This window comes from Manacus vitellinus, unplaced genomic scaffold (assembly GCF_001715985.3).
Source record: "Manacus vitellinus isolate BGI_N305 unplaced genomic scaffold, ASM171598v3 scaffold_1_pilon, whole genome shotgun sequence".
NCBI lineage: Eukaryota > Metazoa > Chordata > Aves > Passeriformes > Pipridae > Manacus > Manacus vitellinus.
In genome coordinates, this window is record NW_021939396.1 from 30,980,278 (window position 1) to 31,002,909 (window position 22,632).

The window sequence follows — 22,632 nt, forward strand, 5'->3', positions numbered from 1 at the left end:
AATTAATTTTCCTGGAAGTGTGGTGCAGCTTAGTGAGTACTCTCTCTGAAAAATACTGGGTTGATTCTCAACCCTCCAAGAAAATTCATAAAGCCATATATTTTAAAAGCAGTACATTTTGAGTGTCTTTAATTTACTCCTGTTTTTGCATCTTTCAGGTTCATAATTTCAAGTGTTTTTTCTATAAACACAGGGATAAAGGAAACTTCTAAAAAAATTGTATGACGTTATCATATAATCATGAATCCCTTTGAAATGTGTAGAGTTTAGGTAAAGACAGTAATGCCTCTCCAAATCTGTTTGTAGAATAAGTGAAGTCTGAAACTGTCTAGTTATTTCCATGTTATTTTGTCCATCTAAATCACTCAAATGTAAGTTTGGTTGTTTGGTGACATACTTATCTTTCATGTCTTCCCGGTATTGAGCCTTATTGGCACGTATTCCACATGCTTAAGAAGTGCTGACATAGCATGTCCTAGGCTCTGCTTTTTTCTGTAGTGGAAGAGTAGAAGGGTGTTCAGAGAAAAAAACAGTGCAGGCACTGCCTCCTTATGAAATAAGGATTTTAAAAGAGACATTTCAAAGATGTGTAGATGTGGCACTCAGGGACATGGATTAGTGGTGGACTTGGCAGTGCTGGGTTAACAGTTGGAGTCGATGATGTTTTCCAATCTGAATGATTCTGAGATTCTATGAAAAATAAAGTTGTCAATAACATTCCACAGAGAGCTCAAAGTGGGTGCTACCATTTGCAGCAGTACTTACTGACCAAACACAAGCTAGTTTGCAGGCATAGTATTTAAGCTGAAGACAGTGACTGGCTCCTCAAAAGTGCTATGAGAAGGTCTTCAGAAGGGGTGACAGACTTGGCCAGTTGAGAGGAGATGTGAACCTGCTCCTGTTGAGTTGCCAAACTCCCACTGAGCAGGGTGATAGCCACGCACTTGAAACGTGATATGGTGAGAGTAATAGCCAATACCCTTTCAGGCTGTATATTCAGAAGCACGTCATGGAGAAGAAGGGTAGTGGTCTCTTATCTGCAGTATCCCAGTGACACTTGAGTGTATAACTTTGAGAATCATCATATCAGAAGGATGTGGACATATCAGAAGTGTAAAGAAATTTAAATTCTACTGAGTAAAGACCGCTATTATGCCACATTAACAGTTTCTCTGTATATTTAAAATTCACCTTCTCAGAGAATATGCAGTTGTGATGAGAATAGGATTACTGCCTTTCACTTCTGCCCATCCTTTAGGAGCTTAAAGAACTGCAGCAGTTAGCTGCCCCAGTGCAGCTCAAATGAAGAGGTCTCTAGGTTTTTTGTGAAAAAGCTAAAACCTTACTTTCTCAGTTATCGCCTATGAAACAGCCTGTAGGCTCAGGAGCATTCAAGTAGCTTATATTACATGTGTTATTTAGCCAGGATCATTCACATTAAATACAATTTGTGTATATTATCTAGCCTGGAAAAATGAGGCCTTTCCTAGATTCAGGAGTCATATGCATCACCAGGTAATCTTGACAGATATTTTTTTGAAGTTCTGTCAGTATTCATTAACAGAGAGGTAGGGTAAGTAAAGCAAGCCATAACTAAGATTGCTGGTCATAAGCAATCTCTGTGTCCATAAGCTGATGTCCCACTGAGGTGTTAGAGATAACTGTGCTGCACTCATAGTGCCATCTATCAGGTAGGATAAACTTGTTACATTTTTCTGATGGTACTGAACCCAGAAGTATAAGGGCCTACACACTGTAACCTGCTATGCAGATACAATTAGAAATTTTGCCCTATTTTGGAAATACCACAGCTACTTCAGTCACCTACTAAAGCAGTAACAGAAGTGGAGCAGAGGTTGAATTTATAGTCAGAATAAATTCATTGTTCTTGGGGCTGCCTCTAGGCAGTTTTTGAGATTCATTAGTGCAGTCTTTCCTGACTTCAGATCTTTCAGTGTGTATATGTCTGCTCTATAATGATGTATTTAAAAACCTTTTGAGGAAGAAGATCTTACTTTAAGGGATTCCTTTATCCTTAATTATTCTGGAGTTATTGGATAATACAAAAATGCAAATTACAAGAGTACTGTTTAGGTTCTGTGTGCGGGTGTGTTAGTGGCAGGATAACTGAAATGAATTTGAGATTTAAAGGAAGTGACAGGGACAGAAGAGGCAGTCTGGCTTTCATACAGATAGAAATTGCATTAGCATCTCTGTTTCATCATCCTACTGCTAGACTTACAAGTTTGTGATGTTGCTTGTGATGTGAATTGTTTGGTGGAAGTCCATTTTCTGTTGTCATTGCTGTCACTAACAACTCAAGTTCGTGTTCTTGAGCATACATTTTGATATATTCAAGAAGCATTGTGCGATAACTTTTTTTATATACTTACATATGTGAGTGTCATATACTTTTCAACAAAGACCTGTGTGAAATGCAGAGAGACTAATGTGGTAGTCAGTTCACAGGTCACACCAAGAGCTGTCTTGTGCTGTGTAAATATCAGAGCAAACACAGAAGCGTAAGAACTAGCTTTGGGTTTGGCCAAAGTATATGTGTGTCTCTGTATGTGTGGCTAGTAAATAAGTAACTCAAGGACTTTTGATCTTAGTCTAGTCTGTGACTGGAAGCATTTGATGTGAGTTTTGAGAAGGCCCCGTTGCTTTCATCGATGTCAAATTCAGGAAAGTAAAGCACTGACAGATATTTTAAAGATGGTAGATATGTATTCTAGCAAAACTACAGAGGAGTTGGTTATGATACTGCATGAAACTGTGCAGTTATACCTGTTTCCTGAGCAGGTATAAAGATACGTAAGAATTTGTGTGTTTGGGGTTCTTCCAGACAAGACACTTGATTTCTACCAGTGGATACCTATTGTAGGTCTTTACTTAGCAAGAAGGAAAGGTTGCCTTTAAAGCTGCTTTGAAACCTGCTTGTATTCAGTGATGCTACCTCCCAAAGTTAGTCCTAGATAGCAGATTTGTGTATTTTAACTTTTACATCACTGAATGATGATGTGGCTTTGTCAGGTTGTGGCAATAGTATAATATCACATTGTATGCCATCTCTGTGTCATATTTTTTGGTCATGTTGGTAGTACGTGGTCTGAAGGACAGCAGGCTGCCAGATCAAATCACAACAGTTCCATAAAATAAAATAAACAAAAAACCCACCTTATTTCATAAAATAAAGTGTAGGCATCATTCTCCATGACGTTCATGGATTTAGTGAGTGAGTAGCTGTTGGCACATGCTAGTTTCAGTGTTGCTGCTGGTGCAGCAGGATAAGGAAGACTAGCAGTAGTATTGCTTAAGGGAGCAGCAGTGCTAACAGGAGCTTGAGAAGCCCTAGAAGTGCAAGCTGGAAAAAACTTCAGCAAAGGGAAGGTATTTTCAAGGAGGGAGGAAGAGGAAATGAGGAGTTGCGAGTAAGAGTGAATTAAGAAAGATTCCAAATAGTAAACATTATGGTTTAGAGTATTTTTTGGATTATGCAGGGGAAAAAGAGCTCTTCTTCGCCTTGTTTACATTGTAATTTGCTCTTCTAGGCAGCCGTGGTACTTCCATACTGGTGGTATTAGGTCTAGGGAAAAAAAAAAGTATTGTAAGGCAACCAAGTGGAATTTTAAAATTGATCTGGGCAAGACTTTTTATTTGCTCCTAGCTAGGGAAATTGCTTACTAGCATTTAAAATATTGACCATACCTCACCAAAATGCAGTTGCCATCAGAGGATAAAAGTTAGATCAGCCATCCAGATTTGGGTTTCTTCTACATCTCCCCAGATAATGTCAACAATCCCTTCTGTTTCATTTCTTTTTTCTCTTTTGTGTCATGCTTTGTTTTTAAAATTTGCCAAATGTTGTTTTTTATTCTCCAAAGCATTCTGAAGTACAGTTAAAGAGAGCCATTATTCCAGCTGACATAACCAACTTTACATGCAGCTGAAGCAGAGCAGCAGGGCCTACATATGTGATTTTGAATTAAGGAGTTATTAAGTAACATAGATATGCATCACTAGGAGTAAGACATTTCTTACCTTTCTGCACATTGACTGAACCATGAAGGACCTACACCATTCCATGTCCTATTGCTGGGTCCCTGTATTGACCAAAAGGGTCCTGCAAACCTCTGGAATGATAACCTCTTAAAATACCATTAGGAATTCTTTCTCCAGCAGGAGGGTGGTCAAACACTGGAACAAGGTTTTCTAGAGAGGTGATCGATGCCCCGAGTCAATCAGTGTTCAAGCGGCATTTGGACAATGACCTTAATAACAGGCTTTAACTTTTACTCAGCCCTGAATTAGTCAGGCAGTTGAAGGAGGTGACCATTGTTGGTCCCTTTCAGCTGCAATATTCTGTTCATATCTAAGTCAGGAAGAAGTCTGCTCTCAGAGCCCTGTGGCTCTTTAAGCACCTTGCCTTATATCCATCAATTTCTCTATGGCAATAATCCTTACCCTTAATTTACAGCCCTACTCTGTCCCAATGCAGTCTGCCAAAGATTACTAGAACCATAACTATACCTCTGCTCTGCTGAGTTCATCAACACATTTTACACATGGCATTGCACAGCCCTGCATTCATTTGGTCTGAATTCAAGCCAGCAGTCTAGCAGTTCAGGGATTTTTTTTTTGGTTCGCCTTTACCACTATAACCTTCAGAAAAATAAGAATAAAACATAGGAAGTATTAATGATATTAATTATAGTTTTCCACCCTCCCTTCACATCTCCCCAATGAAGAAATAATGATAAATCCTATCTTTCTAAAATTTGCTGAATAATTTACACTTTCATAATTATTCATCACTTTTAGGAGACTGATAGATGATCATTTTTATTTCCTTCATCTAGAGTTGCCATGCTGAATGCTGAGGAATTCTTCTAAAATGGATGTTCTATACTGAAAAATCCTAATATAAGGAAAAAAGATCCTATATTTATTGATCCCCCAGTCAATCACCTGGCTTTGCCAAGTTTTATTAAGTTCATCAGTGTAGCAAATAAATCTTACTGTGAGAGCATAAATATTATTGCCAACAGTGATACATTAGAAAAGCATCGAAAACATCAGAAGACAACAAACCAGGTGGTTTTCACTGGCTTATTTCATGAACAGTATATATCAACCTGCAGCACCCACATCAAACTATATATTTTCCTTTTTTAGTACAGTTCATTTAAATACAAAAGACTTCAGCTTTTGCTTCATCCATATCATGTGCTGGATTTGTATTATGAAACAATGTGGAGTAAGAGACTTACTCATCATTTACTATTTCCTTCTCTTGATCTTTGGATTTGGATTCAGTGGACAGTTCTCAGCTTTTTCAGGAAGATGACATTTATGACAATAGGTCACAAACTTATGGCTAAGGTGCTGTGTCAGCTTTTGATTACTCAAGAGACTTAAACTCCATTCCTAGTTTTGACAAAGGCTGCCTGTGCATCTTTAGGCTTGCCAAAGATTTTGCAAAGCTTTCGGCATGTTGATACTTTGTTGACAGCTGATCACTGAACTGAGAAGGGTTATTCAGATGAAGCACATGCTTTGGGTCATGATTTCCCTTTGGTTTAGCTTCCCTATCAGTAAAATGCGCTATTGGTATAACCTTTCCTATTGTACTTACTGATTCTGAACCTTTCAATCAGGAAATCTCTCTTTTTGTTATGGAAGTGTTCAGTAGTGTAGTAAAGGGGACCTCTAATCTTGGAAGGTTTGCATATAGATGGCAGAGTTCTGGATGAGCAAATAACTTTGGTTGCGTCACCATTACCCCAGAGACAATCATTAAACCTTACAGTGAAGGTGGAGTGACTTTCCACTAATAGTTCATACATATAAACAAAATTAGGAAGTATCTGCTTCATGGGTGGAATTTATCTAGAAGTGCAACATAAATTTTCTTATAATCATGAAATTACAACGTCATTTCTTACTTGGGTTATTCTTTATAGCCCTGTCTATTTGTTAACTCTTTATGCAGCACTAAAGGTAGTTAGGTTACATCACATAATGTGTACTGTAGTTTAAAAAGCAGAAATAAGTGCATGCTTACCTAATAAGTACTTCTAATATACCTTGAAGTTGAATCACATCATTTCAGCATCAACAGTACTTTAAATATTACATGCTTTAGAGATTATATTCTAGAGCCTGAATTAATGGCATTACTGTCTTTTTTTGCTTTCCGTAGACTAATAAAATGGTAATACGGAATGCTTGTTTTTCCTGAATTGTAAGAATGGTAAGACTGGGGACAAAAGAGTGGAAGAAGTATCGTGAAGAAATTATAAGATGTATATAAAATTATAAAGTTGCATATATGTGTTTTTCTTCACTATCTTAGGTGTATTCTGCAGTCTCTCTCAAGCTTCAGATTTATTTTGATCTGATGAGGCACAAGGTCTCAGCCTTCTTGGGAAACAGTGTCTGAGTTTAGTGTCCTGCAAGATGACATTTTCTGACACTCCTTGAGCCACAATCCTGCAACAGACCTATGCTGCCTCACTAGACCATGGGGAAAAGCATGTGGCTGTCACCTCTTTAGAATGCTGTGGCAGAACCAGGGCATCCTTCTCTTCGTATTTACAGGGCTGGCCATGCTGTCACATCACTTACTGGAGCCCTTCCAGGAGGAAGGACATAGTACACAAGAGCTTCACAAGAAATTCTAGATTTAGAACAACCACGAGTGTCTTCAACCAAACCGAAACTTCCCTCACAGCCATCAATGAAATGCTGTTCAAGCAGAGCATCAGACTATATGAGACTCTATGTGCATACATTTCACACATCTGCACAATCCTTTGGCTTTCAGAGGCTATTCCCCCTGAATACTGGCTAACTCACACTTTAATAGTGCCGTCAAGTTTCTGGCATCACGACAGCTGTGTGCGCCAAACCCACCCCATGGCTTTAACCTGCAAAAGTGCATCAATTTTGTTCTCATGGCAGCACAGCCAGCATGTCACTGTAAGGAAACACACAGGGTCATCCACAAAGAAAGCTTATCTTTACTTTGTTAGATAACATTTCTTGGTTCAGCTTTCCAGACCAGGTTCTCCTTAGACACTGAGATGTATCATGTCTAGGACTAAATCTGCTTGTTGCATGAACCGCGAAGAACCAGAGCTCTGTTTATTTCCTAGACAAATAATTCCACTTTACCTTCTTCCCACCCTCAAATTCTATTCTCTTTCTCATTAAGATCAACCAGCTGTGAAATCTTACAGTGACTCTCTTTCGAAATTTCCTTGGCCCCCGTTCCTTTAAACTTGTGCTGTAGATTGCTCTTATGCTAAAGAAAAGGACCCCCTTACCCATGTCTGTAGTGTTAGATAATGCCTTTAACAAAGGGGAAAAGATAAGTTCTGACAATTCTTAGTTCTCAGAAGAGAGAGAGAACTGAGTTCTTGGAGTCAGTGGCTCAGGCAGGTGCATAATCCGATTGTGTTGGATACAGTGAACAGACGTTTAAAAAGTATTTGGACAATCTCCAAAGCTAACTTCTCATAGAGCCAAGAATTTCAATGTTGGAAAGACCTGTCTGGCAAGATTGGAGGCAAAGGATGTATCTCTAATATCCATATGTGGTGTACTGGGGGGTGGGAGTGAGGGCTGCTGTGCTCTGTTACAGCAATTGAAGAATGTCTGGTCAGACACCCTCAGATGTTCGTAGGAAGCAGGTGGAGAGGGATGACATCTGTGAGGTCCAGATGTTTCCTTATGAAAGTGTCTTCAGTTCATCAAGTGCTGTCAAATATTAGTAAAAGTAAAATCTTTACATATATGGGGCGGTGCAGAGCTGTCACAGGATGTGAATTTTCAGGAACTGATCAGATGCCATTTAAGCATCATTGTAAGACTGAAGATATATTATTCCAATTGGATGCTTGACCACAACAATCAGAAAGAGCAAGCTGATGTGAATATAGATCTTTCCATAATAAATAATTATTGCAATTTAACAGTTCTGTGGCTTAAAGATTAGTCAGAACTCTTTTGGCTATCCTTTTCTCTTTATGCCCCTAATTATATCTAATGTGAAAAGATAAGGAAACCAAAGTTCATGTATGTTAAATCCTCAGCATTACCTTACATATCTCTGCAAAGATGGAAGGAAATCCCCTACATGCCAGAGAATTTTTCGAATGGTGACCATACCTGTAACTTTATAAATGGAAACTTTTAATTTGTGTTGTGCTGCCTTTCCCTTTTACCAGGAAGATTATAAAAAGCCATAAGAACCAAGCCTCTAGTTCTCTCCCTCGGTACAGGCTTAACTCTTCAAAACTTCCTCCTCAAATGTCACTTAAGAACAAATCCTGGCTTGTCTACATCTAGCTTCTTTCTTAACAGCTCCCTATTTCCACCCCTGGTTTTCAGAGATGCCAAAAATGTTGTGATTTTCCTGCTCAAAAGACCTTGCATGCCGAGTAATTCTTCTCAGCAATGCTTACTTACTGGATGACTCAGTAACTTCCAAAAGCTTCATGCTGCTCTTCCTTCCTCTCATCTTCGCACTGCGTAGTGATGCATATGCTTCTGGTGTCTGTAAAAACACTGTATCTGCCTAACACAGCTAGAGCTTCCTTTAAACTCAAAAGCAGAAAAATGTGTGCAGACGTTCTTCTCTGGGCACAGGATTTCTCTATGACATAAAGCACAGATAAGCCTCACAGAAAAAAAATTAAAGGAAAGTAGTGCTAGTAGGGATAGAAGTGGAGAAACAGTTGCAATGCATTTGTCAGAAGCCATTTTTGAACATACAGAAAGATTGTTGCAGTTCTTTATTCACAGAGCTCCTCAATTTGTGACTTCTTTGGGAAACTGATCCTGGAGTCTGGGATGTGACCTCTAGGAAGTAAAACAGAAAATGCTGCCCACAATACATACAGATTTACAGCAATTCTGTTTCTTAAACAATGTTTGCTCACATCGTACCATTAAACAATTAAATCAGGCAACCAAAACCTGGATCACAGCATCTCAGCCAGCTTGTGTTTATGTTAACAGCTGTATAGAAATACACCTTGTAAGTGAGTCCTAGCAGTGAATGTGCACGAGGGTGTTTAGGTAGGATTTGAATAGAGGATGTTCTTCACACTGGCTGATCTGTAAGTATTTCCCTAGTGAATATGAGAGAACTTGTCTTCCTACGTCCTAAGTAGGCATTGTGTTACCAACTAGAGAGGTTAACCTGGGTCTCTGTGTGGTGAGGAAGACAAAGCCAGTGTGTGAGAGTTCAAGGCACATGTACATAAGACAAGCTGACATTCACAGAAAGAGAAAAAAAAAGTGGTTCAAGCCCTATTTCCTGTAGCATATAAGAGATGTTTCATTCTGATGGTTAATTACTTCCATATCAAACAGATACTATGATCATGAGGGTAGAAGTTAAACTGATTAGGGTAATTAAGCAAAACATACCTCAAAACATGCCTCTCAGAAAAAGAATGATAGACAGGTAGGGTTAGTCAGTCGTCATTCACTCAGACTTCACTCAGAGACAGTTTACATCTTGTGACCCATTGCAAAGCTGAAGACATAAAGTGACTGAGCCAAGTTAATAAGTAGTCCCAACAATTACCAGAAAAAGTACACTAGCTTCAACAACTTAGCAATTTAGAGTAAAACACTATGGATGTCAATGAACTGTTGGTAACATATACTCCTGTCAGCATTTTAGCAAGGCAGTCCAGTCTGACATCCCAATGCAATAGTTCTATTGTGAAGTCTTTTTTGGTTTTAATCTTAATATTTCTATTACACTATTTTTCAGGCCCTGATTATATCAAACAAAAATTTCAAGAAGGAATGGATGTAAAAGAAAAATCTGAAGAAAAAGATCAGGAAAACCCACCTACCCCAAAAGAGTCACCTCACTTTTATCGAAAAGGTACTACACCCCCTCAGACCCCAGAAGCAAGTCCAAGGCATAGTCCTCTTCTTTCTTCTGACACTTCTCCTTCAAAACAACTGAAAAGGCAAAGCTCCAATTCTGGGGCAAGACTCAGTCAAGAAAAAAAGCTTTTAGCCACTGAGAATATAACACCCACAACTAACAAGCCTTTATATTCAAAAGCACCAGTGAAGGAAGAAGTAGGTGTGAAACACCAGCCAAAGTTTTCAGCCCAGCACAATCCCATCAGCACAGAGAATGGGGAGCTGCATGGTCACTACCACGGCTATTATGTAAAAATGAATCCACCAGTGCTTCCACAGGAGCTCAGGGAAGAAGATGAATATGCCAACCCATCGCCATCAACACTTGCACGAATACCACCCTCTCAGAAGCCAAGTCCTGCTAGATCTGGGGGTAAGCCAGATGCCAAAGAAAACAAACCTGACACAAAAATTAAGAAACCAGAATTTGCTGCACCAAAGAATCCAGCTAATAATGAGTCACATTCAGCAGTGGAAAAAGAAGTAGGAAACAGCTCGGTAAGTACTACAAGAAACATTTTCGCTTTCACTGCCCATTTGCCTCTGAGTGCTGAGCTTTGCAACCTGAAGACAGGCAAAGCTCACTTCTGTCAAATCTTCATCTGGATACATTCTGCTAGCTAAAACCCACTGCACCAGACTGGAGTGAGGAACAAATATTCCAGTCCTTTATGTTATCTTTTTTGTAAACTGGGAAGGGATAGTTGATAGCCAGATGCTGACAGACTTCTGAACCATGAGATCCTATTGCATCCGTAAACACAAAAGTGTTTTGCTGTGTGTGTGTATATACATAGAGGTGCGATTTGCACCTGTGTAGATACATAGTCACAGATACACATTTTTATATATAGAGAGATATATAGATATATTCCTCCCCAGAAAAGAAGTCCCACAGTGTTAATTGTACTTCTGTGGATATTTGTACAGTACTGGAAGTTAGACACACACTTTTCCCCAAAGGTCTGCTTTTGACTGCTGTTGGAGACAGGATGCTGGCCTGTGGTCTGGCCCAGTCCAGACGATCTCCCATTTTCATCTTCTGCTCCACGTTGATTTTGGGTTCTATATACTGTTTTCAAATGCATACTTTGTAACAATGCTTGCATTTTACAGTGACATGAAAAATTTTACTTTTCGTCAGGAAACGGAGAAGGAGTTTTAAAATTATGCATCCAGATCAGTGTGAATCTTAATTTCATTCTTATTTAAAAATAGTAAAATTATCAATAGCTATGCAGAAAAGGAGTGATTACTAGTAGCATTTCTATTCCGTGTTAGAAGGAGAAGCCAGGTTATGAAATTCAGAATCTCTGATTATGATTCTATGATTTCTGGGCCAAGAGAAACTTGGAAAACCATTAGTTGTAGAACCTAAAGCTAACCTTTAAAACTGACTGATGATTCTCAAAGTAATTAGAAAAGCATCAGTTATTTGGTATTATTCTGGTGAGGTCATTCTTACATTAATCCTGCTATTCTTATTTTATTCACATTCTTATTAATGACATGCAAGAAGATGTAAGAGTATTGCTTGGGAAGTTCATAGAAGACACAGAGACCAGGAAACTGGTAAATAATGAAGACCAATACAAGCTGATCCAAATCAACTGTTAAGAAGGGTGCAAGTATAATTATCCATGGGTAGCTCAGCAAAATATAGTGTTATGTATGAAAAACAATTAATAGAGCCTGACCATGCAGGATCAGAACTGGAAAAGGTTGGTGGATCAGGAGCAAGAGAGGCAACTGAACATGAGCTCCCAGTCTGCTGCTGTTGTTCAGAGATGTTAATATAATCCTTAGATTTATCAGCAGAAGAGATTAAGCAAGAGTACATGGGAGTCTGCTCTATCTGCTTTTGGCACGGGTGCAACCACTTCTGGAGTAAAATACTTTGTCCATAAATCGGGGATTTAAAATGAAAAAAACCTTAAGGGGAAGTCCCACAAAGAACTGCAAGAATGATTAAAACATGTCTTACAATGAAAGATTCAAGGTAAAAAAAACCTGACATATTAAATCATTTCCTCTAAGTACGCTTTATAAAATGGTTTTCCAGGCTAACAAGCAAATGTGTAAGAAGATTCAGCAGATTCAGATAAAAGTCTTGGTTTAAGTTGCTTTTTATGATATTAATTAAATGTGACATTAGTTTTCCGATGCTGAGGTTTTGGACCCATCGCTGAATATTTCAATAATGAGCATTTTGCCAAGATGATATTCTCTAGTTCTGCAGGAAGCTTGTATTCTGTTTTGTGCGGATCAAAGTAGATGTTCACAGAGGTTTTGTAATCTGCAAATCTGTATTACAGCTGATATCAGCCCTTTAACCTTTCAAATCTCACAGATATGACTCTTATGTAGGGTAACACAAAGCTGTCGGGCTTGTAAATGTTCAGCAAGCATGTACAGAATTTTAACCTGAATTGGAATTGTTTGTTCAGCTCTGGTAAAAATAAGTGAGTAGAAATAGTGCTTATTTTTCCTGCATTTCAAATAATGTTTTGGAGCTGAGCGAGTCCTCGTCTTAACAAGTAGGGCACCTGAACAGCAGTTTATTGACCTTCTAGAATAATCAGGATAAGGACCATGAGCCTACAGCCTGTTATCAAGAAAGGTGTAAAAGTGATGAGATATTGTGCATTAGCTACTGTTTGTTTACTGATATTACAGTTCATCTGGGAACTGTCCCTCTATTTCATTTGGAGCACCCTAATTGCACTATTCCTGTTACCAGCATGTCAATAAGGAAGGGAGGTAGATTTTAGGAATTCATTTTTAATATAAAAGTATTCTAAGATATATGTAGATGTGATGTATGTGGGTGATTTCAAAGATGTCTTCCATATGTGTTTATAAATTTATTCTTATAGAATAAATTTCCTACACACTTATTTCTTTAAATTGCTGAAATGAGTAAAAATGCTAAAACGCTTAAAGCGGAAAAGAGTAGCCTACTGGCCTAGCAGTTTGAGGGAGAAACAGTACAGAATGACTGTTAAAATTGCCTGGAGACTTCTAATTTTTAGCATTACCTTTCAGCTTCAAAAAACACTAGCCTGTTCTGCAGTGCTCCTGGACTGAGCTCAGTAGTGTGCTGGAATTATGCAGTGACTAACCTAAGAGTGCACAGTTATTGAGGAGAAGCCAGATTCATAGAATCATGGAATAGTTCGGGTTGAAAGGGACCTTAAGGATCATCTCGTTCCAGCCCCACTGCTGTGGGCAAGGACACCTTCCACTAGACCAGGTTGCTCAGAGCTCCCTCCAACCTGGCCTTGAACACTTCCAGGGATGAGGCTTCCACAGCTTTTCCGGACAACCTGTTCCAGTGCCTCACCACCTCACAGTAAAGAATTTTTTCCTAATACCTAGTCTAAACCTACTTTCTTTTAGTTTGAATCCATTCCCCCTTTGTCCTGTCAGTTTGAATCCATTCCCCCTTGTCCTGCTTAATGTACTTCTCTTTATCTCAAACACTTCTGAATGTTGAGAGACTTCAGAACTCTAGACTTTCATTGGGGAATTATTTTATTTTAGTAAGAAATTGCAATTGCTTTTTAGTCATCCTGACAAATGATTTCGTTATGCTTTGAAATGTATTTTTTAAGGAATATAAAGTGAAAAGAACCCTCACTCTCATGAAAAGGGAATGGTAAAACATGTTTTTGGAATCCAAAAATGAATCTATAACATTTATTGAGCACTTTCATTAGGTTATCTGAAAGTGCTGTGTCAAATTGTGCTGTGCTTTTTCCAAGTTTCTGATAATAGTGCATTAAGAACATAGATACAGAAGGGAAGATTTTCAATTCTTCCTTCCATGTATCTAAATCAAAGTCATATCTCACTTCTGAATGAAACATCAACTTTAATTTGTATTAAGATCGTTAAACAACTTTATTTGCAGCAAAGCTTGCAGCAGCTGTTTTAGTAATCAAATTCATGTTTTATATTTTCTGTGAGTCTGTTACATCCTGAAGGATGTCATTGAGTATTATCTGTGCAATAAGTAGTCATAGAACAGTACTGATTCTCTAGATATCCCCTTTTCTACCATTATACTTGAAAAATATCAGCACATACTTCTTATGCTACACATTTAAGTGTGTTTCTCTACGTACTTACTCTGTGATGTTCAAAAATCAAAGTTTAAAATAATTTTGGAACTCATAAGATAAGAGTCAGTTTTATCAAGGTAAAATCATGGATAAAGCACAATGACAAAGTCACTGTTCATCAGCTGCTCAAAAACAGCTGTCTGTTTGCAGGAATTACCTGTCATTTATGAGAGATAAATCATCCTTGTTTCACTGAGAACTAGGCCAATTGTATAATTAGGTAAATTGTATTTACCACAGTGTGAAGGTTGTACAGAGACACTTGACCATAAACCAGTACTGTTGTTTCTAACTGCTCGTTAGCAGCCTCTGGCTCCAGTTTCAGTTTGCATGCTGCTATCCCACCTTGAATATGAGCTAATTTGAGATTTTCTTGGATTTGGGTGAAAAATAGGATTGAATTTCACAAAACACCATTGTAGTGTACATTCATGAATACACATTTTGTTTGCCCATGCGTGACCGTGTGCTGCCCTAGGACAGATCCAGGCCAGGCACAAGTGTTTTACTGCATTGTAATTTTTTTCGTCTTGCAGGTAAGGATTTTTAAACCACACTGACTGTTTAGCCTGGTTTTTACCTGTATCTAAAAGCTATGTTTTGCTGAACGTTACCCAGTGTGCTTCTACTCCCATCTTTTTGTTCAACTCTCATGTCTTTGTTAACTTAACATCCATTTAGTAAGGGCTATAACTACCGTGATATTAAAAAAATAGATCAGTATTTGCCTGATCCTAAATAAAACCTCTGAGCAGGAACTTTATGCTAAATTTAATGGACATTCCTAATGCAGTGGAGTTACAAGACTAGTCTTAATACTTCCCGGCATTACATTTTAGGAAAATATCTAACTTTCCTCCCCAGATGAAAACTAATTGTATGGTTATATTTTTAACTACATAAGTGTCTGACTTATGAGAAGCTGAAAGGGCAATTTTTAAGCAGGACTGAAGATTTTCTACTACAACTTCTTTAGTGCACCTGTTCTAATCACTCTTAGACTGTTCAAACTAATTGTGGCTTTTGCTATTTTAAGCCCTTGCAGGACACTAAAGTCTTATTTGTGGTATTTGTCTTAAAGCATTAAATGCTTGTTTCATAGGTGTCTACAAAAAGGTGGTAGTTCATTGCATAAGAACCATGTGCTGCACAAATATTGTTTGATCATTTTTTAGTGTATCAGGATATCCTGCTTGGGGCTGAAGGGCGTAGTTGTCAGAAGAGGAAACAAAGTGCACATAGCAGACCAAAGTAGATGAGATTTATGTCTTCGTATAAGGCATAGACTCATTATCATAAAGACACATTTTTCTGTGATCATCATGTAAAATCAACATGGTTTTACAACAGCCCAGTTCTCAAGCTGTCACTTGCTTCTGTCTTTGTAGATGAGATTTCTTGATTCAGGCCGTAGCCCCTAGGGGTTTTAGCCTAATTTATCTAATGTTATTCTGGTGAGATTGTTATACCTAACCTGACTGACAGATGCATCAAAAGAGAAGTCCCCTCCCCCTCCAACAAGCTTAATTTTGTGAGACTGTGCACTTATGATACTGAGCTGCTGTTGGAGCTGCAGTCCCTGTTTGTCAATCAGCCAGAATCTGTCTTGCGGCTACCAGGATGCTTTTCCACAATATATTTCAGGTAATGAATGAGTTCCTGGCTCCTGTTAAGTCCCCATAGGTTCAAATTTTTTTTTAAGTCATAATAAATCAATGTGATTTCCACAGATGTTATTTTCAAGTATGCAGAGTCGTAGGTGGCCAAATCCCAGTGAATTTTAATGGTATTTGGCAAGGATCTCCTTCACATTTGCTTGCAATTCCTTGTGCAGTATAACTGTAAAATCTTTAGTTGAGATTCCAACCCATAAGGGAACTATTGACCAACCTAAGGGAACTATTTTGATCACATAGGGAGTCCCTATTTGAATCATAGGATCATGGAACCGTAAAATGGTTTGGGTTGGAAGGGGCATTTAAAGATCACCTAGTTCCAACTCCCTTGCCATGGATAGGGACACCTTCCATTAGACCAGTTTACTCAAAGCCCCATCCAACCTGACTGATTACTTCCAGTGATGGGGCATCCACAACTTCTCTGGGCAGCCTGTTCCAGTCTCTCAACAGCAGAAAGAAAGATGATGCTGAATCCACATCTTAGTGGAAATTAATAGTGTAATCAAATCACACTTCCTGTAGAGGACTTTGTAATATTAGTATGTTTGTCATGAGATTCTGGGAATTTTTTTGCAAAAGAAGCAGTCATTAAGTGGAAGGTTCACTCACTCCTAAGGGTGTTTACACTAACATTCCAATACAGCAAAACTGAGATATTCTCAAAGTAGCTTTTGTTTCAAGTCAAACATGTCTTATTGCTCCAAGTCTTCCAGTATGGTTTTCCTGCATAAATCTCACAATTGCCAAGTGCATTTGGTGGGAATCCTGATGGGAACTTGGATTTCCTTCACAGTAGAAAAGCACAGAAGTACCCAACCTAATGTAATTATGACCGTACCAGGAAGAGAAAGATGTTAACCTTGAGTTACACAGCGAGGCTCCTTACAGTGCTGTGCTCAGAAATGTAACCATATCTGGAGCTGTGCTTTGCTTTTATGCCTATTCTCTGTCACCAAGTGTCTCATATTCTTTGGCACATGGTGAGTCACTTGCACTAAGGAGGAAGGAACATGGTTCCACTTCTGTTCTGTGACCTGATGGTTAAGGCATACTACTGGTAAGTGGGAACTTGTTACTCAAAATTACTTTGACTAAGGTATCATTGAACCTTGTTTTCAGTTTCCTAGTCGATATTTTAGACATTAAGCAAAATGTGAATACTGCTGCCAGTACTGTTATCCCTCTGGCAACATTTAACTGGCATCCTGGTAATCTTAATCATTGTTTGAACTTGAACACCTAGTTCCTCAACATGTGAAAAAATACCTCTGAATTGTTGCAAATGGATAGACCTGCTGATTTGGTTTAGACTCGCCAGAGATTTAAGCAGTACTTGACATAACATATTTTGTGACTTACTCAAGAACTTAGCAGTCCACATCTGGCCTGCCATCTGATGTACTGTGTGAGGGTGTGTTCTGGTAGAAGGCGTTTAATGAGACTGTTTCAGAAGGAGAGCATGTGATATAATAATGACACAAGTACTACTCAATAGCTTCCCAGTTAAGTAAGTAACATTTTCTCCCGCTTTGGTTGTCAAAAAAAAGGTATTCTTTTCATAAAACACGTTTGTTTTGTCTGTTTTGAAATGAGTTGGAATTGGAGAAGGAACACGCTGTAAAGATGACGAGCGCTCTGGCTTCCATAAAGTAGTTCTCATTCTTTGTTTTGCTCTGTTTTAAGCTGACATTGCTTTTGTGTTGATAGGTTTGTTTTCATTTGTTTATATGGTCATATTTGTCAGGTGGTTTAATCTCAGTATGATTAAGAGCAGCATGATAATATACTCTCACTTGTATTTATGAAGCTCATTTTCACAAAGATGATACTTAGCTCAACTGAATATCAAGGGTAGTAGCTATTTTTCAGGAGCAAGGTCTGTATCCTTCAGATCAAGGTCAAAACCAATAGAAATTGTAAAATCGGGTCATGATCATTGCTGTGCATGTGTGGAAAGCTGCATTAATTCTCATATCTTTATTTTATTTTCAGGGCCCTAACTCAGTCATGATCGCCCTGGTAATGCTGTTGAATATTGGTTTAGCCATTCTTTTTGTCCATTTTCTAACTTGATTGGAATTAGGAAAGGTAAGAAAGGTCTTGTTTTCGTATAAAATCACCATATCCACCCCACCTCAAATGATAAAGATTTAATTTCTTTGCATACTTTTAATGTTCCCCACTTTAATTATAGCTATGCCTGAATGTGATTCAACATAGTTATTTAATATTGTAACTGTTTTGACCCTTCAGTGAAGTCATGACAACTAGTGGTGTTAGCCCACAGTTCTCTGCAGTTGTGTCATCAGCCTTTTAAATGGCACCTGTCATACTCAGACACAGGGAAGGAGGCTTGGAATTAGGATGGGACGCAAGAGAGATGAAACTTGGAAAATTCAGCCAGGGGCTCAAATCAGTTTCTCTGCTGATGGCTCGTGGCTTTGGGGTCTTCTGAAAGCTGAAGCAAGCAGCCATGTTGGAAAACAAACAAAATAATCTGCTGAAGCAGCCCCGCCACTGAAGTGCGTTGGCTTCTCCATCTGTTCCAGCAGAGTGTGACTAAACTGGAAATGTACGGAGCTGCACTTTTTGTTGATGGAAGCTAACAGCTGCCTTACTATTTTACCGTCTGATGTTTTTAGTGGGGAGATGGGAAAACGACTGCCAGAGGAATGTGGTCAGAGGATTCTGTTGCTGTGGAAGTGATTCCAGCGTTCACTCCTATCTCATTAGAAGAAATAGTTAGCAGCATCAGTCACCAGTCTTATTCCATTACCTGCTGCTTTTAACATCTCCTGCAGTGTTCTGGGAGATCGAATTTCATTTGCCTTTGCATGATTCTGTTCATTTGTTGTTTATGAAATTTGAGGTATAGCCATAACGTAGTGTTTGGTCCAGCCTGGAGAAAGCTACCAGTTCTGCCTAGCAGCAGAAGCAGAAAATCAAATATCTTTTCCTAGTCCAAAGATAAAATTCTTAAATTCATTTTCCTAAACCTGAAGAGTCATTTTGCTTTAAGGTTTAGAAAGTAATATACCATTACTGTTAAATTTAAAGACGTTGATATCTTCCTAAAAATGCTTCCAAAATGCTTCCAAAGCAAGCAAAATTTTTCATAATAAAAGAATAAAAATCTTATGCTGGTATCAGCACATTCTAAACAGGAGGTGGAATATCAGAGTAAGCCAAGAAAGATGAGCTATAGGGTTTGCATGCTAACTTTTTTTTCTTTTTTCTTTTTCTTAATTCTGGTGCTGTGGTAATTGGTGATTTCAATTATTATGTATCAACACTGAGGTATTTTACCAGCGTTTAAAATAAAGTCTTGTCTGGGTGCACATTAACGCCAATGACAGTTAAGCTAGCTAATGCTCATATTAAATCATCATAATTTTAAAATACTAGATTTGTGTTGAATACATTCAGGTAGAGCGTTTAAAAATGTTAAATGATTGTTTATCGATTTGATGCCTTCAGTGTCTTTAAAATCCATATATGATTTTACCTCAGCATTAAAAAAGCCTCAAAATTTTTCATTTGGAAGGTTTGTCTTAAGTAGTTTCATAGCCCTTTGTTCAAACGATGTGATCATGTTTCTTTTTATGTGCCATTATACTGTAATTATTGTACCCTATATTAATCAAATGCATGCTTATTTACTGAATATGTGGTGTGATCATTTGGCAAGTAAATATTTTAATTTAAAGCTGCAAAAAGCAAAGGGCTTGTATTACGTTTTATTTTAGCTCTATTAGAAAATCTTTCATACGGTATAGTTTTTGAACCTGTTTGTAAACTTTCTAAGTTTTTGCATGGTTTAATGGGCAACATTCTTACAAAATACATTAGCTATTTTTTGATTCAGCATATTAAAGTACCATAGGTATGGACCGAATATTGTGCAGCGAAGCAGCTCTGAGCAGGGCAGTAACACCGTGGTGTTTTTTACAGAAGTATGTTGAGAATCCTGTGTTTTGACCAGTGTGGATAAAGAAGAAAGCAGAAAGAGAGCAAATGAAAATAAAACTTGTATATTTATTTTTTAAAAAAAAAAAGTTTAAATTGTGTTTTAAATTTAGGAAAGTAATTTTTAAATAAGAACAAAATTTTAAAAGTTACTGTGTAAGCCTTGACTTAATGGATGAAGTGTTCCATCCCGCAGTTAAATCACCCCGTGTCTCCTGACATGAGGAGGTAATTTTGTAACTGACATATTTAATTCCTATTAAATGTTTATTTAAAATACTTTATGCTCTGGAAATAATGGGTAACAAAGCTTATGAAAAATGTTTATAAATTTAAGTAAGCATGTTAGTACCATTTATAAATATGTATGATTTATAAGCTTTTTTAAAACAAAGCTCAGACAAATCGTTGGTATTTTTCTAAAATGTGCACAGTTGTATTTTACATGAAAGGCTATTTATAATTGGTTGTTATACTGTACACTACATTTTGGACAGCACAATGAAGCCTGCCAATGTACTTAATAATGTCATTTTGTCTATTTAAAGTTTCTTGCTGTCAAAGAATGAACTCTTTATCTATGGGTTTCTCTATTTATAATAAATTCTTGACCCAAAATGTACAATGTACAGTTTTCACAACTGTATTTGCTCTAATAAAAATAAGTTGGTTATTAATAAAGTTTCAGACTACTTTTTCCTGTTTGTGAATTACTTTGTTCACTCTCTGGAAGCAATTTTTCTAACAAATTCAATAAACGAGGAGTGAAGCAGGAAAATGGGTGAAGTCCTGGTCCCTTTGAAATCATTGTGAGTTACTGTTTTCAACAAAAGTGATTCTGGGAAACAATTAAAAATAAATAATTAAAAAAAAAAGTCAAGCTTCCTTTTGTGTCTTTTTACACTTTCACTACAAGACTGTTTAATCAATTTTGTTTTAATCAGTGAGTCCATTAACAGTGAATTAACTTTTTTAAACTTCACTCCTCCTTGGGGTCTTCATAGATTCAAAATTAACATGAAGTCTGTGAGCTAGTGTTACACAGAGAAAAATTGCCATTACAACTGTCTTAAAGCCACCACATTTGCTGAACTACTCAATCAGCTGAAAATTTTATTTTCTGTCATTCTAGTTCAGATTACTAGCCAACTGTACTGAAATCCTAATGTTTAGTTGAAGAGGACAGCAAGTTTTATTTGTAGTTCCTGTATAATGGAAACATATTTTTACGGACTAGTTATTACTGACTTGTTCTTTAAAATAATTCTACCAGCATGAAGCTTAACTCTCAGAATTTTTATTTTCTACAAAATAGCCTGCTCCCTGAAGAAAATTTTTGGCTCTTCAAGTAGAGAAAAATATATTTTCAAGAAAAATAAACAGAAGTAGCTACAAAGCAGAAAATTTTTAACCGCAACAAGCAAAGGATTTGTGCGGAAATAAAAGGGAAAAAAAGTTTTCATAATTAGCAGATGGTCATTTTGCATCTGAGATGTTTTTACCAGTGGTTTATATCACTTGTAAACTTACAAATGGGGTTATGTAGGAATGCTTCTGCTATGCCTAAGGGGAAAAAAGGCCCCAAAAGATGGACACACAGTGCAACTTAATGCTTCAGGATTTGATCTAGCATGGAAAACTTTACCCCACTTCAAATGCAAGGAAAGTTTTTCTTAGGCAAAGTAGTTTCTCCTGGCATAGTTGTGTGTTTGCCCACAGATGCCAGTAAACAGTGAGCTCTCACCTTTGAATTTGACATCTGGTTTCTTGGACAGCTCCATGGTTAAAATGGTTAAATATAAATATAAATATATGGTTAAACCATATATATAATGTACACAGAAAAACAGCAAGTGAACGATGGTGAGGTGCCAAAGGCTGAAGAAAAAAAGAATTGTCTGTCATCATAGCTTTTTACTCTATCTAGTTCTTTCTTTAGTGCATATATATATGTTTATAGATATATATAAAATCTTAGTATATATTACTTTGCCTTCCCATCAGAAAAGCAATAAGCAACACAAAGAGCAAGGAATTGTTTGCGTTGCTTTCTAAAAGGAGAGGTTTGCTTTGAAGGCAGAAATTTTGTGACATATGGCTACAACTTGCCTTTCAGATACAGACGTATGTTAAAAAAATCATTAATACAACCTAGTACTGACTTTAAAAGATGTAAACACCTCTTTATGGGTGCTTAATTAAAAATCTTGAAATAGTTATTTACATAACTTTTAATGGCGTGTTATGTGATTACATATCTATTAAAAGCTCTGTTGAGATACAGTTACACAATGTTAAAAGATTCTGACAATAATGCAGATGCAATGATAAAAGCCTGCAGAAATTCACTGCGTACTGAGCTACAGTAGCATTCTCAGTTGTTATTAATAAAACATGGTTGTGAGTTGTATCTAAATGGTTTTACTCATAGTTCATTTGAACCATTTAGTCAGGGGAGACTAAATAGTCTATAGACCATTCTCCTATGGAAATGGAATTCAGTAAACAAAGCAAATCAAGAGAAGGGAGATTAAATAAGCCTTTCAAATGAAGTGGTTTTCTCTCATTTAATATTCACTGAAACAGGAAAAAATAGAAATCATGTCAAGCCTGAGCAAGAAGCCATGAATGCACACATGCTGTAGCTAGGCCATCTACAGTATCCATTTCCATTTTTTTTCTACTGGACACAGAAACTTTAAGAGACATTACACCGCCTCCCATTGTAGGAGGTAAATATAATTTCTGTAATAACATTTTTAAGAAAAGCTACCTATGTCAGTGGCTTTAAACTAGGAGAAAAAAAGCCACTTCATCTGTCTAAACAGTTTATGTTGTGACCATTACTGTAGCAGCTGAACAAATCCCTCACCCCCATAAAACCAATAGCAAAAATGAAGTTGGTAACA

At 37.4% G+C, this 22,632-nt stretch overlaps 1 protein-coding gene across 1 annotated transcript in view; it reads left to right on the forward strand.

Moving 5' to 3' along the window:
* JPH1 (junctophilin 1) overlaps nucleotides 1-20,421 on the forward strand; it is an 82,821-nt gene extending 62,400 nt beyond the window's left edge. The window contains 3 exon segments of the mRNA XM_018079310.3: nucleotides 9,791-10,452; nucleotides 17,750-17,845; nucleotides 18,011-20,421. Coding sequence (XP_017934799.3) covers nucleotides 9,791-10,452; nucleotides 17,750-17,830 — 743 coding nt within the window. The 3' untranslated portion in view covers nucleotides 17,831-17,845; nucleotides 18,011-20,421.
* Nucleotides 20,422-22,632: the final 2,211 nt, after the last annotated feature.